The sequence below is a fragment of the Heliangelus exortis genome, chromosome 20 (genome assembly GCF_036169615.1).
Source record: "Heliangelus exortis chromosome 20, bHelExo1.hap1, whole genome shotgun sequence".
NCBI classification, from domain to species: Eukaryota; Metazoa; Chordata; class Aves; order Apodiformes; family Trochilidae; genus Heliangelus; species Heliangelus exortis.
In genome coordinates, this window is record NC_092441.1 from 320,357 (window position 1) to 338,876 (window position 18,520).

Consider the following 18,520-nt stretch of genomic DNA (forward strand, 5'->3'; position numbering starts at 1 on the left):
CCAGACAATCCAGGAAAGCCAGACATCCCTACCTTATTTTCAATGGACTTTGCTTCCAGTCAGGATCAGCTGTACCCCTACAGGCATCCTTGACAAAAATGCACAAAAGATAAAGGACTGCTGAGACATGGAGGAAACAGTACGGACTCCCGGAACAAAAACTTGAACCTGAAGTGGTTTGTCTATCAGGAAAGGTGGATGACTGCCATCTGGGAGGACTGAGGCAGATGTCCCCACCACACAGAACCATAAGAGAGCAAACCAATTTGACTTTCATAACCTAGTTTCATTAACATCTCCAAAACTGCTTTCCACTTCAAGCAACTCTTCAGACTGAAGACTCTTATAAGTATGTATGGAAAGTATGTGACCTTCATGAGCAATACCACAAAAGTAGCAAAGTCATAGTCCCTGTCAAAACTGTCTTCAAGCATCCAGGCTGCAATCACTTCCATCTAGCACAGTCTACAAAGCTGCTGAAACTGCCAGGCAGGCAAGAGTGGGAGACAGTAAAGCTACAGTTTTCCAAGGCCTAGTGCTAAAAGGGTATAGACAATGTTTGTGCCCTCAACCAGTCTCTGCAGAACAGGCTCCAAGAAAAGATCCCCCAGAGACTTATTTTTGTATAACTCTTGGAAGCCAGCAGGCTCCTCCTCCAGCTGCTGCTAATCCATTACATGTATTCACTGAGGCAAGCACACACATCAAACACGCTGTCATTTCTTTGATCTGCTGTTCTTCAGAAGGGGAACGGCAAGCAGATTAGATTCCTTCATGTAGTGATCTGACAGGGCCTGTAAACATCTTGTGCAAGGATTGCCGCACGCTGAGAGGAGGAGCAGCCTCACAATAGCTTCCAGACCTTCTGCAGACCCAATTAACCAAGATGGACGCTGGAAACCTGGGGGAAATTCCAGTGGATTTTGAATACTTCCCCTCACGCACTCAGAGCAGCTGAGCATTCCAGGAAAAGGTTTCCAGCTGGGAAGTCAAAGCAAGTCAGCAAGTCAGCAACTAGCTGACTAGTTAGTCAACTGAGTCAATACACACTGAAAAGCAGCACAGCCCATGAAATCTATATGGGTGGCTATAGATCCAGTTTGTTTTGTGATTAAGTCACACCAAAAAGTTTACCAAGTCCATCCAAAAATCTGAGCTCAGCTTCCAGATGGCAGAAAAGAACAACTGTGTCTTATGAACTGAAGTTCATAATGCTTTGCACACTGTAGCAGATAGAATCTTAAAAAGAGTGGCATGTACATTAACTATTAGTACAACAACCTGTGACAAATCAAACCACTCCAGAGGAGCTAAATTATATAAAAAGCTCAAAAATCAAACCAAAGAAATAACCAACTAATGTGTGAGAAAGCCACACAAAGGCTTTTTGTAGCTATTCATAATTACCACCCCCACAAGTCTACCAGTCCCCAAATTGCAGCAGGCATTCTTCTCCCTGAAGATACAAACTACTTAGCAACTTACAAGATCCCACCCCAGCAAGGCAACTAGGAGAAGGTGAGGAACGTTAAGAGAAAGAACAAGCTAGAAACACAGAATTTGGGAAAAAAAATTACCAAGAGAAAGGTAAAGCCAACTACAAAAAAAAAAAAAAAGAAATTGGAAATTCTGTTCAGAACAGAATGGCTGTCACACCTTAAAGGCTTCAACTTCCAAGCTGCAACAAAAATAAAGGAACTGTCTTTGGAGAAAAGTTTACTAATTTCAAAACAATACAGTATTTTAAGTCAAAACTTAAAGTCAAAAGAAAGCACTGAATGTAAACTAGACTGAAGTAAAAACCCATGTATATATTCAATAACTGCAGGGCCAGAAATCCATCCATTTAAGTAGTACCTAACCAGTCTTCTGAAGATTCCACATTAGCCCGTTGAGAGCTCAAGATTTCCTTAAAGAACTTGCACAACAGCAAGCCTCAAAAGCAAAAGCAACTCCCTTAAGAAAGAACCCCCTCCACCAAGTGGAACCACAGCACAGTACTGGTGATCAAGATAATCTAGGCTACCATCTCAACCCCAGCAGTAATAGTTTTTTACCAGTTTATGCCCTGAACCTTTGATTCTCCAGGACTGAAAAATAGTAACAAAACTATGGACTGTCAAGTCTGAAAGAGCACAGAGAATGGAAGGATAAAACAGTAAAGTAAGTGCAAGTCCTATAAATCTGCAGGATTTATCTGGATCACCTCAACAAGTAACTACTGTCATGCAGAGTCCATCCAAACAAGTATTTTCTCACTGCATTGCTCACCTGATCTTTGCAAAACAGTTGAGAAGTTCCCACAAAGTCTGCTGACAGAGGAAGGTGTCTTGTAAACGGGAGCCATCATCTAACTGTAATGCAATCCGAACCTGAAGAAAAAATACACTGAAATAATCTGAATATTGAACAAAAACTATTTCTCCCAAGTTATCCAACCTTTTTGTGTTCAAGTTTGGCCAGGGTCTCCTTGTTCTTCCATGCAGGCACCCTGGCATTTTTGCCTGTCAAACATATTCCTGATTTGTTGGAATGGACCACTGCCAAGTGTGGAGGAGTTGTCCTCGATTATTACCCAGCCTTCTAGGGCCCTTCTTCCCTCCCTTACCCTGAACATATTCAGACAAAGTCCCAAACAATGTGTTGTCACAAGCAATTGAGATGTTTTATGTTTAACACTAGATGACACTCAACAGCAAGGGTCTTTGCAGCTATATAAAATGAATTCCAATAACCCAGACAGGACAGATGAAGCTGCACGTACTAAAGCACCAACCCAGAGCTCTGTCAACCTAAGCATCATTTTGCAGAACAGCTTCCCTGAAGCAGAACAAACATTATACCTGCACATCCACACAGAGGAACAATAAGCACAGTCCAAATCTACCTTTGAGTTACTGAAGACCTAACCAACACATTTGGCCAGTCCAAAGAGACACGTGAAACTTGTAACTCACTAATACTTCCTAACCAGAAAATTCTGACATATAATTTAAGAGTGAATTAATCAAAAATCTCAAAAATAATCCTTGACATTCAATTATCAAGTTCTTAAACATTTTGAGAAAAAAGGTAAAGGACAGCTAACTGCCTATTTTAACAGACCTTTTCCAACCTGGAATATGATCATTCATATGCATTAGCAGGTGCTTATGCAGAGCATTACATAAACTGCTACCAAAAAAAAAAAAAAAAAAGCCAAACACTCAGGACAGTCCAGAAGAACTTCAAACTCCTCCCAAGGTAAAAATCCAGCAGCTGACAAAGAGACGGAATACTGCAGAGCACTTCAGGTGTTATCTTTACCATTTAGAGACGACTCAACCTTTTTCAAACAAACTTTTAAATTTTCCCAATTATTTCATTTGTCTAAAGAAAAGCAGAAAAAAAAAGTTTCTATTAGACGGCACCTAGTATGTCAGGTCAACTACAGTTTTCTGAAGGCCACAGAAATTGGCTCCATACAAAAGTCCAAGGACATAAGACTGGGACATCAACAAAAGCTTGCTTTCATCCTGTGTTTCCCTATGTCCCTACCAACAATCTCAGTGCATCCTCTCTGCCAGTGTGTGCGTGATGTGTCTGAGAGCATGAGGAGGGAAGAGAGTGGGGAAAAAAAAGACACCACACACTTCAGCAACTGACTGTAATTTTGTTGGAGAAATATGTTTGTCATCTGCGTTGGCTCCTACTAGTCCTTGCAGGACTGCAACTTGTGATCTGCCGGAGACAGGAATTTTTCTACACAAAGGAAACAGTGGCATCATCAACAACCAGCCATTAGAACTATTGCTTCATCCCTCCACTAGCATAACCTCCTGGTTTCTCCTGTGCTGGAAACAAGCCTTAGATTATTGTGGGCTACAGTGAAGTGATGACAGCTGACATCACCATTCTGTAAGAATCCAGCCCAGAAATTCAGACTGTCAGTTGCATCAGTTTCTGGGCAATGGTTCATAGCTAAGCATGTCACGAAAGTCCTATTCAGTCAATTGGAAAAATCTTTCGTAAAATCCCAGGCTTTATATGTAATAGACAGGTTGGTGCCAACTTTCTTCTAAGTAAAAACATAAGAATAGAAGGCTAATTTCAACACTAGAACTGTACTGAGGGTACCTGTAGATCACCTGCCATCACCAGGGGTGTTTGTTCATCCTTCATTGAAGAACTGTCTCACAGTATAATTTTTACATGTGAAAGCAAATTCAAAAGCATTCTATTTTTAAAATACCAGATCTGCCAAACAAATTCATGATTTATCAAAACCTGTGCTTTGTCTCTAGGGATAACTGCTGCCAATACACCAAAGTACACCTACTTCTGTGCATATTATCTCAATCAGAGACGGTAACAAAAGGTACAGAATCAAATTCACCTCAACATTACCCCAGCCAGCTTGCATGAGTAAGCCTGCACCTCAACTGCCACTATACTTGAGCATAATGCTAGCTGTCAGTGCTAGCCATGCTATCCAGCTGTTTTAGACTTTCTACAGTATCTGACACCAGTTCCCTGTGGCAGGGAATTCTTGTGGTCAACTGTTCCACACAAAGTATTTTCTTATGAAGTCTGTATAATCCTTCCAAGCTAAATCTCTGCTCTCAGATTGTGGGACAGCATCTCTGTTCAGACTGGACCCCTCACAAGCATATTTGCTCTAATGCCTCAACTCCATAAAGCAGCAACAGCACTCAAGGGAAGCCCCACTTCTGTAGATTCTTCTGTTAAAATGCCGCTGAACATTAACAACTTAAACCTTCATTAGTTCTTATCTTTTGTGATCTGAAGCAGTGATGCCCTGTAGTAGCTCCTCTCCTTCTCACCCTTTATGTGCATGTATCTTCTTGGGAAAGGACAAAAAATCATTGTTTTCTTTCACTATAATACCTCCCACACTGGATGCAAATGTCAGAGAAAGTCATCGCTGTACCGTTTTAATATCGCTTTCCTCTGGAATTCCATGTCATTGCAGATTTTTTTAACTGAAAATTTTAAGCAGAAGCTGCCAGGTTGTGGTTTGTTTTTTTCACAATTTGCTTTTTATGTCCTACCTTTTGGGACATAAACTCCTTTTTACCAAGTCAGAAAGAAAACATTAGTGCTGAAACAAAGCACATGGAGGTTTTACAGAAAAAGACATGAACCTACTAAGTAGCTCAACTGCTGATCCAAGTCATCAGTGATGTCTAAAGTCTTACATGTTCATGACTAGCAGTTTCTCAGCTACCCAAAAGATCTTCCTATTTCCAGCACACAGATAGAACTCTGCCATCATACTGTCTGCAAACGAAGACTTCCAGCTGCCAAATTACCATTTGCCACAGCACCTCAAGCAGTCTTTGGTTGTTCTTCCACTCCAGCATTGGCCAAGCCTAACAATTCTTCCGCTCATTGCATGTGATAGATCGTATCCAGCATGACCGACACCAGAACACACTGGAACACACTATGCAATGAACATACCGTGTTTCCAACTCCCACTCTGCTGGAGACTGGCACCATCTCCAGCTTGGCATTGTTGGGCAGTCTGGCAAATCTCCACTGCAAAGAGAGATCCAACACACTCCTCTGAAACCTAAAGAAGAACACAGCCCATGAAGACACCAGGAACCATGCCATGCCACCTTCAGATCACTTCAGAGACTGGCAACAATACAAAGTCCAGCTATTGAGCAAGAGAATTCTCAGCAGGCTGACAAGAGGCCAGAGAGCACAAAATGCACACCTGGTAGTTCAGAAAACCGCAACAAAAATTATTCTGCATCATAAAAAAGCTGCATTGTGCAAAGGTCACAGGTAAAGTACTCAAATACCTGTTCCTCCTCAAGCTTCAAGACATAAACAGCACCTAAACAGATATCCAAGACTGGTGTACAGTTAAATAGAATGGTACTTTTTTTTCTACTGCCAGTCAGACGAATTAGGTCTTGATAATTACACTGCAGCAGTATAGAGCCGAAGCACAGGGTGAGAGGAGTGTTACCAGTCTGTGAGCTAGCACAAGCTCATGTGTTGGGAGGAATATCTGCATGGAAGTTGCACAGGACCTCGCTATTGCTCCCAGAAGTGAAGGGAACTTGGCAGAGGGAAGTCAGGAGAGTATAATTTAACAAAATAAGTTCGGTGGATAAGAATCTGAACCGTAGCCCGCGGATCCCTCTCCGCAGGGATGACTGTGAACAATTTCCTCACGCGTCACCTTACGGGAACCGCGCGGCTCAGTGGAAGGCGAAGGCTGACCTCGCTGAGCAGCATCAGGCCCCGAGCCCCGCTCGGACACCCCCCGCTGGCCGCGCGTCCCTGCCTAGGCCCGGCCACGCTGTCTGCAGAGCTTGCAGGACCGAGGACCCCGCCGCCGCCCCGGCCCCCGGGGAGGCCTTCGAGCCGCTGGCACCGTTCGCGGCGGACAGGCCGCAGGCATCGGGCGTGCGCCTGGCCGACAAGGCGACGAACAGCCAGGCAGCGCTGGGCTCCGCCTGCCGCGGGAGAGCAGCCCGAGGCCGGGTCGGGCCTCTCCCACCGCCAGCGCGGCGCAGCCTCCAGCCGGGCCCAGGAGCGGGGGCGGCCCCGCGGTGAGACTCACTTCAGGCCGTACTCGCCGGGGCTGCCGCCCTGCTTCCTGCAGACCTCCTCGAGGATCTGCGGAGAGAAAAGAGGCGTTACGACCGGGCCGGCCCGCGGCCCTGCGGTCCCCACCCGCCCGTCCCGGACCCACCTGGAGCAGCACCGTGCCGGGCCCCACCCGCACCGTGACCCGCCGCCCGCTGGGGGCCAGCACCGACACCGCAGCACTCCCCCCACCCGCCGCCGCCATCTTCCCTCCCGCGGCCCGCCGGGCTCGACGCAAGCGGGGCGGGGCTGGTCCCGGGCCGCCCCTGCTGCAGGCCGCGCCCCGCCCCGCCCTTCGCGGAGCCGAGCTGAGGGACCGGCCTGGGTCCGCGACTGCATCTGATCGGGGCGGGGGAGCCCCCAGCCAGGCAGAGCCGGCCCGAGGCGGGGCGGGCAGGAGGCTGCCCAGGGCCGTTCCGCAGCGCTGGCAGTATAGCCGGCAGGTTCGGCAGCTCGTCGTGCTCTGCCCCGCGTTGCCAGTGCTTGGATCACAGACCGGGCCGCGGAGGAGACGGAGCACATGTGTTGGCTTGTGCTCGGGCCTGGTGCGGAGGGCAGGGCACGGCCTCCCCGGGCAGCCACCGCGGGGTTCTCGGCCCGGGAAGGGGCTGCTAGGGCCGAAGGGAGGGCAAGAAATTGCTGCAGGTTGAGGCTCTTGCCTCCTCAGCAGGGACGGGTAACTCCGATCATAGCTCCGTGTGCAAGGAGGAAACTCCTCTGGAAAACATCTTTATTGGAACAACCACGTTTCAGAGAGAAGAGAGGAGTATCTCGCTCCATTCCCATTGTCAGACATGTGTCTAGACACAATGAGGACACCAGTGCTAAGATAAATTTGAACGTCTCCCTGCCTTCAAAAGCTGTTTCTTCTGGAAAAATAACTTAGAAATTCCTTTGGCATCTGGTGATTAGTTTTGCAAATTCAGCCATTCACATGAGATGTCTGCAGCTAAGGAAGCAATATTCTCTTACACTTTATGACACAAAATTTCCCAGAGTCTCTGTTTCATCCAGGAGCATTCTCAGATACAAACTACAGTCTGTTTTGTTTGTTATCATAAAAAACAAACAAACAAACAAAAAACCAAAAAACTTTTAGTTTGGGTAACCACTGGAATTTGTTTAGCCTAAGTTATTACCACATGCCAAATATTTTCTCTGCTTCTTCTATATTTATCATATAAGGTAAGCCTAAGTCCCCACCACCACTTCTGGTACCCACAAAAATGTCTGCTTTGCTTGGACTATAAAAGGAAAGACACTTCAGTAAAAGATAAAATTTGCTTATTTTTACCATATCAGCTATGTGAGAGAAGGGAGAAAAATAAAAGCTACAAGGAGAGCAGCTACCGAACTTTCTAAATATAATTGGGATACCTATATCACAACATCTACATCAAGATGTCCCATCAAGACTTGTATCAAGACATCCTGTGCTTCCATTGGTTAGTATCTTCACAGAAGATACAAAGAAGAATACACAACTACCGTGGCCATGTTAATGACCGCAATTATTAAGCTGCCAAGGTGAAGAAGCATTACAATTTTAAAAGCTACACCTTGGGTTTCGTGGTGCCACAAAAATTTGTCTCGTTTCTGGATGGAGGGTAGCTCCTGATGGATGCCTGAAGCTGGCAGCTGTTTCCTATGTTGCAGTTGAAAGTGACACATCCCCTAAAGAAATGTTGTTCCTGTCAAAAAGACACCAATGTAATATGAGCTGAGTATTTCCAAGTTGCAGGATTAGAGAGATTAATCTAGTTTTTAATGGCATGTCATAATCAGAAAGTTGCATGGATATTAAGGTTCATGTTTCATACTCAGAGCCACTTCTAATTGCAAATATTTACCTGAAATTAGAAACATCAGGAGAAAAAGAAGAGGGAGGTCACTCCAACCTGGAGTTGATCAAAGAACTGGGAAAAGAGAGGAGCTTATTAGGGAATAGCTGAAAATAACCCCAGCAATTCAGATTTCTGCCACTGCCAGTATGAAGAGGATGGCTGCAAATCTGCCAGGTGAACCTCAGCAAAACAACATCCACCATGATAAAAAAACAATCAGAAGCTGCATTTAATTAGTGATTACAGGTAACAAACTGTCAAATTATCTCTCCCTAAAATCAACTTTTAGGCATCTAGTGCTTTGCATTTGATATATCCCTGGCATTATGCATGCTTGCATTCTGTCACGCACCCACTGCATGGGTGCATTATCTGAAAATAATGCATAAATTTGATTCTTGATAAAGTATGGAAATACCCCCTTTTTTTTTTTTCTTTCCCATTCCAAATTGATGATAAATTAACAGTGAAGATCTAGAAATATGTTGTAACCAGTTTCAAAATATAATACAAAACAAGAGTTATTTATCACAGTAATGATGATTCTGAAAAATATTTCCTCTTGTCTGCACCAATGGTACATGCTACTGATCACGCTGAGTCCTGGGCACGTTCAAGAGGGTGGTTTCCACCAGAGTGTGGTTTCCACTAGAGCATCATACAGCATATTTTGATTGTATAAAGGGTGTAAATGAGCTATGATTTCCCTGTAGGAGTTCCTTTACCCACCCCCCCCCACTGATGCTAGAGGAGATGGCAGTGGGTGGTGTGACTGTGAGAATGCAGTTTATCTGTTGGTGACTGATCCTCTGTGGGGTAACTTCCACCACACATATGCCCATTTGATCAACACAAGACCCCAGAAATGAACTTGGGAATTTCAACTGAGACAGAGGTGCTTGCATCAGGGGTGAGAGCTGGCTGTGAAGGGGAAATATACCTGCAGCACAAATCCTTGCACGGGGCTCCAGGTGTAATCCTCTTGGTTTGTGAGAGGAAAACATCAATCTTCAGTGCCTGGAGCAGGAGTCCAGTTCTTACACAGCTTTCCCTGAGCCTCCTTCTGTACTGAGTCCAACCTATTCAATGTATGGTGGCTCTCAGCAAGAATAAAACTTAGTGAACCTCTCATGCTGAAGAACAAAATTGTAAAATTCTCTAAAATCTGTGTGCTTTGATGTTCTCTCAAGTTTGGTATGTCAAAGAGCTAAACCGTAGCAGGTTTAAATGTCCAGGAGTAAGACAGCACTGTCATGTCACAGCTTCACACAGCCTTATGCTCTTCTTAATAGCCCCCTTCTCCATGACAGAGGCAATACCAACATTTTAGCAGGCTATGGAAGGGCAACAGTGTGCTTTAGAATAAACCCTCCTGAGTTACCTGAACCAGGAAAAGTAAGAAGAGGTGGGCTCAGTAAAGTCAAGACAGGCAAAATTTAAGTTGCTTTGCTTCACCTTTTTGGACAAAGGAGCGAAGATCTGCAATTTTAACATGTGCTCTTCTTTGCCCTAAGGTTCTTCCTTCATATTTTCAGTCACCTCTTAATGCACCAAATGGACGTTATAGAGCCCCATCACTGCAGAGCTCCCTGAAGAGGAGCAGGGACAGCATACAGCACACAAGCCAACCAGAGGGATGAATCTGACTGGGGACAGAGCTAAGTCCAAGACTACCTAGCAGTATCTGAGAGATAGCAAGCACATTGCAATGTGCTGCATATGTAGGAAATTCAAGAGTTGAGGGTACACTTGGAAAGTTCAAACATGCCAAGGTAAAGAACGTAGTTGCAGCAACTGGGCAGCCTTACTCTTGCTCTACAAAACAAACAAACAAAACAAAAAACCCCAAACAAACAAAACGATCAAAAAAACCCCACAACCTCATCCACTTAGTATTTTAAGATTACATTATTTGTACCTTTTCTGATCCCAGACAGACTACATTTCCCAGTAAAGGCAGTTTCCCTGCTCCTTTCTCGAGGGCTGTCAGGGGGAATGAACTGTCCGGCTTGGTACCTAAAATGAAGGCAGAATTGTTCGAAGTGTAGCATTTTCTCTCTTCACCCTCCGTTTTTAATAGTGAGTTCTGCAACAAGGAGTAAATTTCTGACACTCCTTGCCCTCACAGATGACAGGCACTTTGGTAACTGGAACTGAATATGGCTTTTTTTTCTCCAGGAGTGTCTTTGCAATCACTGGATCCTGTCGTGGATCCCGACTGCATCCCCAGCCGGGAGCGACCCGCTGCCGTCCCGGTCACCCGCGGGCGCCTACGCGGACGGGCCGCCGATGTCCCGGGACGAACCACTGCCTCCCGGGCTCCGGCCGTGCCTTGCGGACCGGGTCGCTCGCCACCCCAGCCCCGACGACTGTGCGCCCTCCACGGGCCGGCCCGAGGGGCCTCGCACTGGCGGCGGCGGGGAGTCGCGGGTGCCGGGGGCTGCTCGGGGAAGCGGCGGTGGTACGTCCCGGGGCAGGGGGGGGGGTCGGCACCGCCCACGCGGAGCCGGGGAGGAGCCGCCGTCGGGGCCGAGGGGCGGGGGGCCGGGGGCTGCCACGTGCGGGACCTCTCGCCCGCGCGGCCCGACCCCCACGGCCGTCCCCTGCCCCCGGAGGGGCCGCCCCGCGCCCCCGCCGCCCTGCGGGCGAGGCTGGCGGGCGCCGTCGGCCGCGGTCCCGGTGCCGGCGCCGGCAGGGGCGGCGATGGCGGCGCCTCGCGGGGGGCGCGCCCCGACGGAGCGGCCCGTCGTGCCGGTGCGGCAAGGCGCAGACCCCCCGCTCCCTCCGCCTCGCTCCGAGGGGGCGGAGGGCAGGGCAGGGCGGGGGCTGGCCGGCTGCTGCCCCACGCGGCGCCCGGGCTGGCGGCGCCCCCGGCGCGCACCCCGCGCACTCCGTGCCCCTCTGTCATGCTCGCCGCCTGGGAGCGGGCGGCGGGCTCCTGCAACGGCAGCCGCCCCGCCGAGCCTGCGCCCCCGGCGCTGTCCTCGCCGCCCGCCGCCGACCCCCGTCCCCGCGGGCGGCGCGGCGGGGCGCGGCGGAGCGCGGGCGGTGCTGCCCGCCGCCGGGGGCTGGCTGCTGCCGCCGCAGCGAGCGGCGGGTGGCGGCGGGCGGCGATGGGCACGGCAGCCGTGCACCTCCTGCTGCTGCTGGGGCTGCTGCACGCCGGGCCCGGCGGCGAGGGCAGGAAAGGCTGGCGGCGGCGGGGCCCGGCGGCCCGCGAGCGCAGCGAGGCGGCGGCGGCGGCCGAGAGCTTCCCGCTGGACTTCACCGCCGTGGAGGGCAACATGGACAGCTTCATGGCGCAGGTCAAGAGCCTGGCGCAGTCGCTGTACCCCTGCTCGGCCCAGGCGCTGCCGCACGAGCTGCGCCTGCACCTCCTGCACAACGCCTCGGTCACCTGTAACGACGGCAGCCCGGCCGGGTGAGTCCCCGCTCCGTACTCCCGGCCCCGCCGCTCCCGGCCTCGGCCCCCGCCCGCCGCGCGCGCCCCGAGCCCCGGCCCCGCGCCCTCCGGCGCCCCCTGGCGGCCGCGCGAGGCGCGGCAGTGACAGGTGCAGTGCGCGCCTCCCTCCCCGCGCGGCCCCGCTGCCCGGCCCGGCCCGGTCACCCGGCTGCTTGTCCGCAGGTACTACCTCAAGGAGTCCAAGGGCAGCCGGCGGTGGCTGCTGTTCCTGGAAGGTGAGCGCCGCGGAGCCCCCTGGGCGGCCTCTCCCGAGGCCGGCAGGGGCTCCCGGCTGCCCCTCGGGGTTCGGCCGTTCCGCGCCCGCAGCCCCGCAGCCCCTCCAACCCCCCGGGGCAGCTGGCGGCGGGCGCTTACCGTCCGTCCCCGGGCAGGTGGGTGGTACTGCTTCAACAGGGAGAACTGTGACACCCGCTACGACACCATGCGCCGGCTAATGAGCTCCAGAGAGTGGCCGGCGACCCGCGTGGGTGAGTCACCGCGCTGCCCCTCGGGGATATCCCGGGGGACACTGCAAGGCGGGGCAGCCCCACCCCACCCCTGACACCTCGCTGTCGGCGAGAGCACGTGCTCGCAGACAGTGCTGGGTGTTTGAACCCTGGCCACTCCCCATATTTTAGATGTACACATGCACTTACAGACCTGCTGCTATCGTCACAGAGCTGCCCTGTAGATTTTTGTTCTTTTAAGACAATTTGTGTTCCCCTTAATCTTGTCAGTAGAGCTGCTCTTGGGCCTTTTAGTCGGTCAGAACAGATGGACTTCTTTTGCATGCTGCATAGGATGTGTGTATGCATGTCTGTAGCAGCATGGACTCTGTGCACATATGGAAAAATCCGATTAACTGTGCTTTTCCCTGGAGCTGTGTGGTCTGAGATCCTATATCAGGCTCGTATGGTTTGTCTGAAGTCCTAGACTGTCACCTGTACATTTCTTGTTTCTTTGTGCCCATCTGCAGGAACTGGGATCCTGTCATCACAACCAGAAGAGAATCCTCACTGGTGGAATGCAAACATGGTGTAAGGAGGCAAAACGAGGGAATAGGTTCACATTTAAACAGCATATCCTGCCTTTCAGGCTAGCAAGAATGCTGCAAAAAAATTACTATGATTAGCACATGTAAAAGGAAATTGTATGTTTCTCCAACAAATAGCTTTGGCAATGTCTGGAGAAACTCAAGTCCAGTTTCCTTGAAGTTGCTGGGAGAGCTAATGAAGAAAAACTGAGGGTAGATTCAGGAGCCCACGCAAATAATTGAAGTGGCAAATACTGTTGTGAGGCTGATAGAATGTTACAGCTCTCTTGTTCAAAGCTTCTTTCTAGGAGCTCTTCTAGTTCAGAGACATGAGAAAGACACCACTTGATATATACATGTGTATAGAAGGGAAAAGCAGAAGAGAAGGATGTTAATTTGCACTCTGCAAGATGGAGAAAAAAAGGGGAAGATAACTTCATTCCTAAAAAAACTTCCAGTGGTTGCTGTCAGAGTTTACACTCCATTGACAAGATCTTCTCATTTTTCATGTGAAAAACCAAAGCACACAGAGTTTCCCTGTGGCAGGCCACCCACCATATCATTGGGAGAGCTAAGAGCAAAATCTCAGTCCATTGGTCTGTCCGCTGAGCTCAATGCCTCAGTGAGAGTGGTAAAAGACAAATTATTTATTGATTTAACTCAGTAGAGCTACTGGGAAAAAGAGAAAATCCAACACAGTTCTTAGTGTCACTTGGTATGCAAGAAGGTATGTTGTCTAATTGGAAAAGAAATTCTTCCCTTTTCCCTTTCCCAGGGTTTAATTTTCTTCCAGTCACTTGACCCTGTCCTCACCTCTCCTTGCATGTCAAAGGAACATCAGTACTCACACAGCTTTCTCTTACAGATTCATCCCTTATTGCTCAAGTGATGTTTGGAGTGGTGCCTCTTCCAAGTCCGAGAAAAGTGAGTGTTGCTGATGGGCTGTTGCTGCCCCAGACGTCACACATGAAAGGATATGGCCAGACTTCTGTGAAATTACATGAATGAAGGAACAGGCTTTTTCTTGCTGAAGGGCAGGAAAGAATATCAAGCTACTTCCAGATAAAACATCCTGATCTCTTTAGCTCAGGCTGTTTTGACATAGTTCAGAGCCACTGCTTTTAGAGATGTTATACTCATGCAGTATGTGAGGATTAGAGGAGCAAAATTCCTTTTAGATGAGTCTCCAGGTTCCAGCAAACAGCAAATTATATAGTGTAGTTGAGGAGCCATGGTTTGTTGTGTGTGATCCTGGATTTGCTGATCTAGGAGGCAAGGGCAGTGAATTCAATTGCAGTCTTCTTTTGGGAGGGTATTTGACCTTTGAAAGGAGTTGTTGTGACGGAGTAAAGCTGTCTGCAGGTTTCTTTGAGAAACAGAATCGTTCAGTTTAATAGATGCATTGCTGTTGGCTGTCACTTTGATGATAACAGAGTCTGCTTAAAGGAGTCCTTCCAGCGTAGGCTGGATTTTATGCAAATGAATTATTCTACCTCAGGTACTTCTTTGGGTTTCCCAGCTTCAGCAGAATTGGTGTCTATGTGCAGTAATGTCTATGGAAACACCAGGGGCTTAGGATTCCTCTCATTTGCCATGAAGAGTTTTCTTTGACCAGAATGGAATTACTGGTGATACACACTGCTGCAAACAAAAGAATTGTGCTCAAGGTGTTCTGCGACATGGCCCTGAAAGGTGTAAGGTTAATGTTTTTTTTTAGTTGGTCTGTGAGTTCTGGCATTAAAGCAGATACTGTGTCAGTCAATGTCTTTCTTTAGTCTGACAGTGCGAAACTGACTAATCATGGATGTCACATGTAGACTTCTTGTCTCAGTAAGGGACCTTTTCACCTCATTGTAGCTTATAGTTTTTCCTGTGGAGCAGTTAAGCAACAGAGCTGCCTTTTGGGGGTGCCTAGAAGTAGCGGTCTGTGTAGGTTTAACTTTTGAAACGTTGCTTGTCAGAATTAGCTTTGTGAACTAGGAAAAAAATAGATGATCTCTTGTTAGATGTATTTGATACAGGAGGAGAAAGTGGTCCTGGTTATATGTTGATGATCCCTTCATAAGGGATTGGTCTGGACAGGAAACAGTTTTGTTTACACTGGGTTCTCTCTTCCAGATGAATATGCTTTCATGGGAGCACTGATCATTCAGGAGGTTATAAAGGAGCTGGTGGGAAAAGGTCTTAGCACTGCAAAAGTATTGCTGCTAGCAGGGAGCAGGTATGTATCTACAAGATACTGGTTTTTGAGCAGCCAAACCTCTTGCAAGATTACAAAGCATATGCACCTCCCAAAAGAAAGAAGAGGATTTGATTTCTGAGGTATCAAGTTGTTACTCAGCACCAGCTTTTTTTCTGAGTGTTTTTCTAAAGCAAGGAAATGACTGGGTGACCACCAAGTTAGTAATGGATTGTGGTGTGGCTAGATGAATTTGTATAGAGTGTCACTGCTGGCCAGTCATGACATAGCTGTGTGTACTTCACAAGTGCAGCATTGACATTGCCATTGCAGTGCTGGAGGGACCGGAGTGCTCCTGAATGTGGATCGAGTGGCAGAGCAGCTGGAGGAGATGGGTTATCAAGGGATTCAGGTTCGAGGCTTGGCAGACTCTGGATGGTTCCTGGATAATAAGCAGTATCGCAGAACTGACTGTATTGATACCATAACGTGTGCTCCCACAGAAGCCATAAGGAGAGGAATAAGGTACAATTGGATGCTCTGCTTTTATAAGGGGCTAGAGTGTGGAGATGATGTCTTCCCTCTCTGTCTTCCTTCATTTTATTACTTTTATTTTTTCGGAAGAGACAATAACTGAAAATACAGACATGCAAAAGAATGCTCTAAAATGTGTTGATGGGACAATGTAGCAAAGTAGAAGCTCTGGTGTCAGGAAGTTGGAACTATAATCAGAACAGAAACAGACTGGGCTTTGGAGAGATCATCGTTACATTGTGCTATGCCTTTCATTCTGTTATTGACTTGTCTTCTAGGTATTGGAATGGTATTGTTCCTGAGCGCTGCAAACTGCAGTTTAAAGAAGGAGAGGAATGGAATTGCTTTTTTGGGTATAAGATTTACCCCACTCTTCGATGTAAGTATCAGAGGAGAGATAGAAAATGTATTCTCTGTTTTCCTCTGTATCCACATCTTAGAGCAATTTCTATTCTAAATTATTTGTCTTCCTAGGTCCGGTCTTTGTTGTCCAATGGCTCTTTGATGAGGCCCAGCTTACTGTAGACAATGTACACCTCACTGGCCAGCCTGTCCAGGAGGGGCAGTGGCTCTACATCCAGAATCTGGGTAGGGAGCTGAGAAACACCTTGAAGGATGTAAGGTAAGTATTTCACTGAGGAAAACCTAGTACATTTATTTCTAAGAGGCATTTTTACCCAGTAGCTTAGCAGCACTTCTCTGATCTCTGCAGAAACAACTGTTGTAAATTTGGCAGCTATTAGTCTACATCAATTACCTTGCCTTTTTAATTTCTGGATAAGTGCAAAGTAATTTCCAGCTTCACAATTATCAGCTACATTTTGTTATCAGTAGGAATGTGGGTTTTTTCTTTCCTGCCTCCAAGGTGAGGTCTCAGGCTCCTTGCCATTGCACAATAACCTCACAGGAAGTTTTGAAAAGTACTAATTATAAAATGTCCAGAGAATCAGTGAGGCAACAGAGGAGGAACTGTTAATGTGCCTCACTTGCTTCATGCACAATTAGGTATTCAGGAGTCTGTTGATGCAAATGAGCACTGTTAGGCAGGATGGAACCTCTGTTATTCTGGATACTTTCCAGTCCAGTTGTGTTTTATATCATGATAGTCATGGCTGTTTCTAAAAATCTTGCCAGGGGCAGCCAAAATTCCATCCCCTACCTACCCCAGAAGGTTCTGTTTATCAGGAGTTACTTTTTGCTTCCAAGACCTAATCCACATTTCCTTTTCCCCTTCAGCGCTAGCTTTGCTCCTGCCTGTTTGTCTCATGAGATCATTACACGCAAGTGAGTGCTTTTGTGGAGGTCAAGAGGGAAGTGGTAAGGGGGGTAACCAGTCCTGATAGCCTGAGCCCTCTGATACAACTTGTACGGTTTGTCTTTTCAGTCACTGGACAGACATCCAGGTGAAGGGGACATCATTACCCCGTGCTCTGCACTGTTGGGATCGGAGCCTGCATGAGAGTAACAAGAATGGGAAGGCACCTCTGAAGGGCTGCCCGATTCATCTGATTGACAGCTGCCCATGGCCTCACTGCAACCCCTCGTGCCCCACCATCAGGGACCAGTTCACAGGGCAGGAGATGAACGTGATCCAGTTCCTCATGCACATGGGCTTTGATGTTCAGAAGATGGCACAGCAGCAGGGCCTGGAGCCCAGTAAGCTTCTGGGGATGCTCAGCAGTGGTAGCTAGGCAGAGGTCCTCAGAGGAGCAGAGAGATGAGATCAGGAGGAGACTCTAAGCCCTTCTTCTACACTTTCTGATCTTTTTCCTTATGCTCGTGCAGGCAGATGTACGCTCACACCCATGCCAGGCATGCTCCAACCTGTACACACCCACGTGTTCCCACACTTGCACACTTAAGATGTGTCAAGAAAAAAAAAAAAAAGGCAATTTCTTGCTCACACTATTTGACTGGAACTCATTACTTCCAAACGCCAGAGCTCAGTTTTGGCCATTCGTATCTTCTTCCTGTGTTACACAAGGCAATCTGATGCAGGGAGAAACAAAGCCATAAGTATCAGCAATGGGAACCTTCCCCATGTCTAGGACTTCTTCCCTTGTTATTAATTTTACATCTTCGACTTGACACAAATGGTGAAAAAAGCAAGCACTGGATTTCTTTTGTCCAACTAGAGGTGAAGGAATGATTACATGACTTCCTGGAGGTCAGCATCCCATGATGAGTCACAACATACAAACCCAGGACACGTGCTAGGGATGGACACTCTTGTACTCAATTTACTTTCATATTATTTTATAAGATGACTTTTTTATTACTTTTTTAAAACTAAGCAAGAAATATAAATGATATTGTTTTGTAACATATTTTTTTTTAAATAACGAAGAAACCTCTTGCTACTTTGGCAACGTGGACATATTTATTTTAATATGTAAAACGCTATTTATAGGGGCTGACCAGAGAACCATACCTATGTCTTTGTAAAGTTGTATATGCTGCTCATTTGGATGGGTTATCCTTATGATCACTTGTGCCTGGGAAAGGGCTGAGGGTGGTACTGAGTTTTTGTAATAATTAGTCTTCTGTGTTCCCCTTGCAGTATGCTTTGTCATTGTTTCTCTGGTGAAGAGGTTGTAATACAAGGTATAAGTACAAAGATTTTCACCCAGCAGCTGATGTTCGCATCCTTGCATGGCATTCTCAGCTTGACAGTGATTTCCCAGGTGTTCCAGGGCATTGTGTCTTAAGATGCAGGGAGACCTGTTTGTGAAGCAAAGGCCTCGGTTCTAGTGAGAGAAACGTTGGATCAGACTGCCTGGCCTGTCTTAAAATGGAGAGCATGTGGAATAGAAAAGGCAGAGAACACAAGACAAGCAGGAACATATTTACATTCTAGTTATTTGTGAACACACCCATCT

The 18,520-nt window shown here is 47.7% G+C and overlaps 2 protein-coding genes and 1 long non-coding RNA gene across 9 annotated transcripts in view; 1 reads left to right on the forward strand and 2 right to left on the reverse strand.

The window, feature by feature from the left end:
• ASPSCR1 (ASPSCR1 tether for SLC2A4, UBX domain containing) overlaps positions 1-6,869 on the reverse strand; it is a 33,769-nt gene extending 26,900 nt beyond the window's left edge. For 4 of the 5 annotated variants that reach the window (XR_011729966.1, XM_071764428.1, XM_071764431.1 and 1 more), the window contains exons 1-4: positions 6,716-6,869; positions 6,584-6,639; positions 5,464-5,575; positions 2,272-2,372 (exon numbers count right to left, since the gene is read on the reverse strand). Coding sequence is in view for 4 of the 5 variants with exons in the window: in XM_071764428.1 (XP_071620529.1) it covers positions 2,272-2,372; positions 5,464-5,575; positions 6,584-6,639; positions 6,716-6,814 (368 nt within the window). In the remaining variant the exon portion in view is untranslated. Of the gene's footprint in view, positions 1-2,271; positions 2,373-5,463; positions 5,576-6,199; positions 6,541-6,583; positions 6,640-6,715 lie in introns of those variants that run through there. The other variant, XM_071764429.1, reaches the window with a different exon arrangement.
• A 450-nt stretch (positions 6,870-7,319) lies between these two features.
• On the reverse strand, positions 7,320-12,200 carry LOC139805722 (uncharacterized). 2 transcript variants are annotated; one of them, XR_011729968.1, is made up of 4 exons: positions 12,061-12,200; positions 10,372-10,469; positions 9,394-10,042; positions 7,320-8,525 (listed from the first exon to the last, which is right to left on the reverse strand). It is a non-coding gene; the product is annotated as an uncharacterized lncRNA (long non-coding RNA). The 2 variants fall into 2 exon arrangements; XR_011729969.1 differs by lacking the exon at positions 12,061-12,200 and adding an exon at positions 11,851-11,959.
• NOTUM (notum, palmitoleoyl-protein carboxylesterase) lies at positions 10,974-18,273 on the forward strand. 2 transcript variants are annotated; one of them, XM_071764427.1, is made up of 11 exons: positions 10,983-11,874; positions 12,079-12,131; positions 12,288-12,383; positions 12,872-12,932; positions 13,794-13,852; positions 15,047-15,149; positions 15,441-15,632; positions 15,920-16,020; positions 16,116-16,263; positions 16,878-16,925; positions 17,026-18,273. In XM_071764427.1, exons 1-11 carry the CDS (start codon positions 11,360-11,362, stop codon positions 17,330-17,332), a joined length of 1,683 nt encoding a protein of 560 aa, XP_071620528.1. In that variant the 5' UTR covers positions 10,983-11,359; the 3' UTR covers positions 17,333-18,273. The 2 variants fall into 2 exon arrangements, with proteins under 2 accessions (XP_071620527.1, XP_071620528.1); XM_071764426.1 differs by having other exon boundaries at positions 10,974-11,874; positions 12,079-12,383.
• Positions 18,274-18,520: the final 247 nt, after the last annotated feature.

Bases quoted from the DNA above. Each gene is read 5' to 3' on its own strand.
- NOTUM (XM_071764426.1), top strand. From the start codon at position 11,360: ATGCTCGCCGCCTGGGAGCGGGCGGCGGGCTCCTGCAACGGCAGCCGC. The intron at 16,021-16,115 runs GTAAGTATCAGA...TTGTCTTCCTAG, and splicing joins GATTTACCCCACTCTTCGAT to GTCCGGTCTTTGTTGTCCAA. The intron at 16,926-17,025 runs GTGAGTGCTTTT...TTGTCTTTTCAG, and splicing joins CATGAGATCATTACACGCAA to TCACTGGACAGACATCCAGG.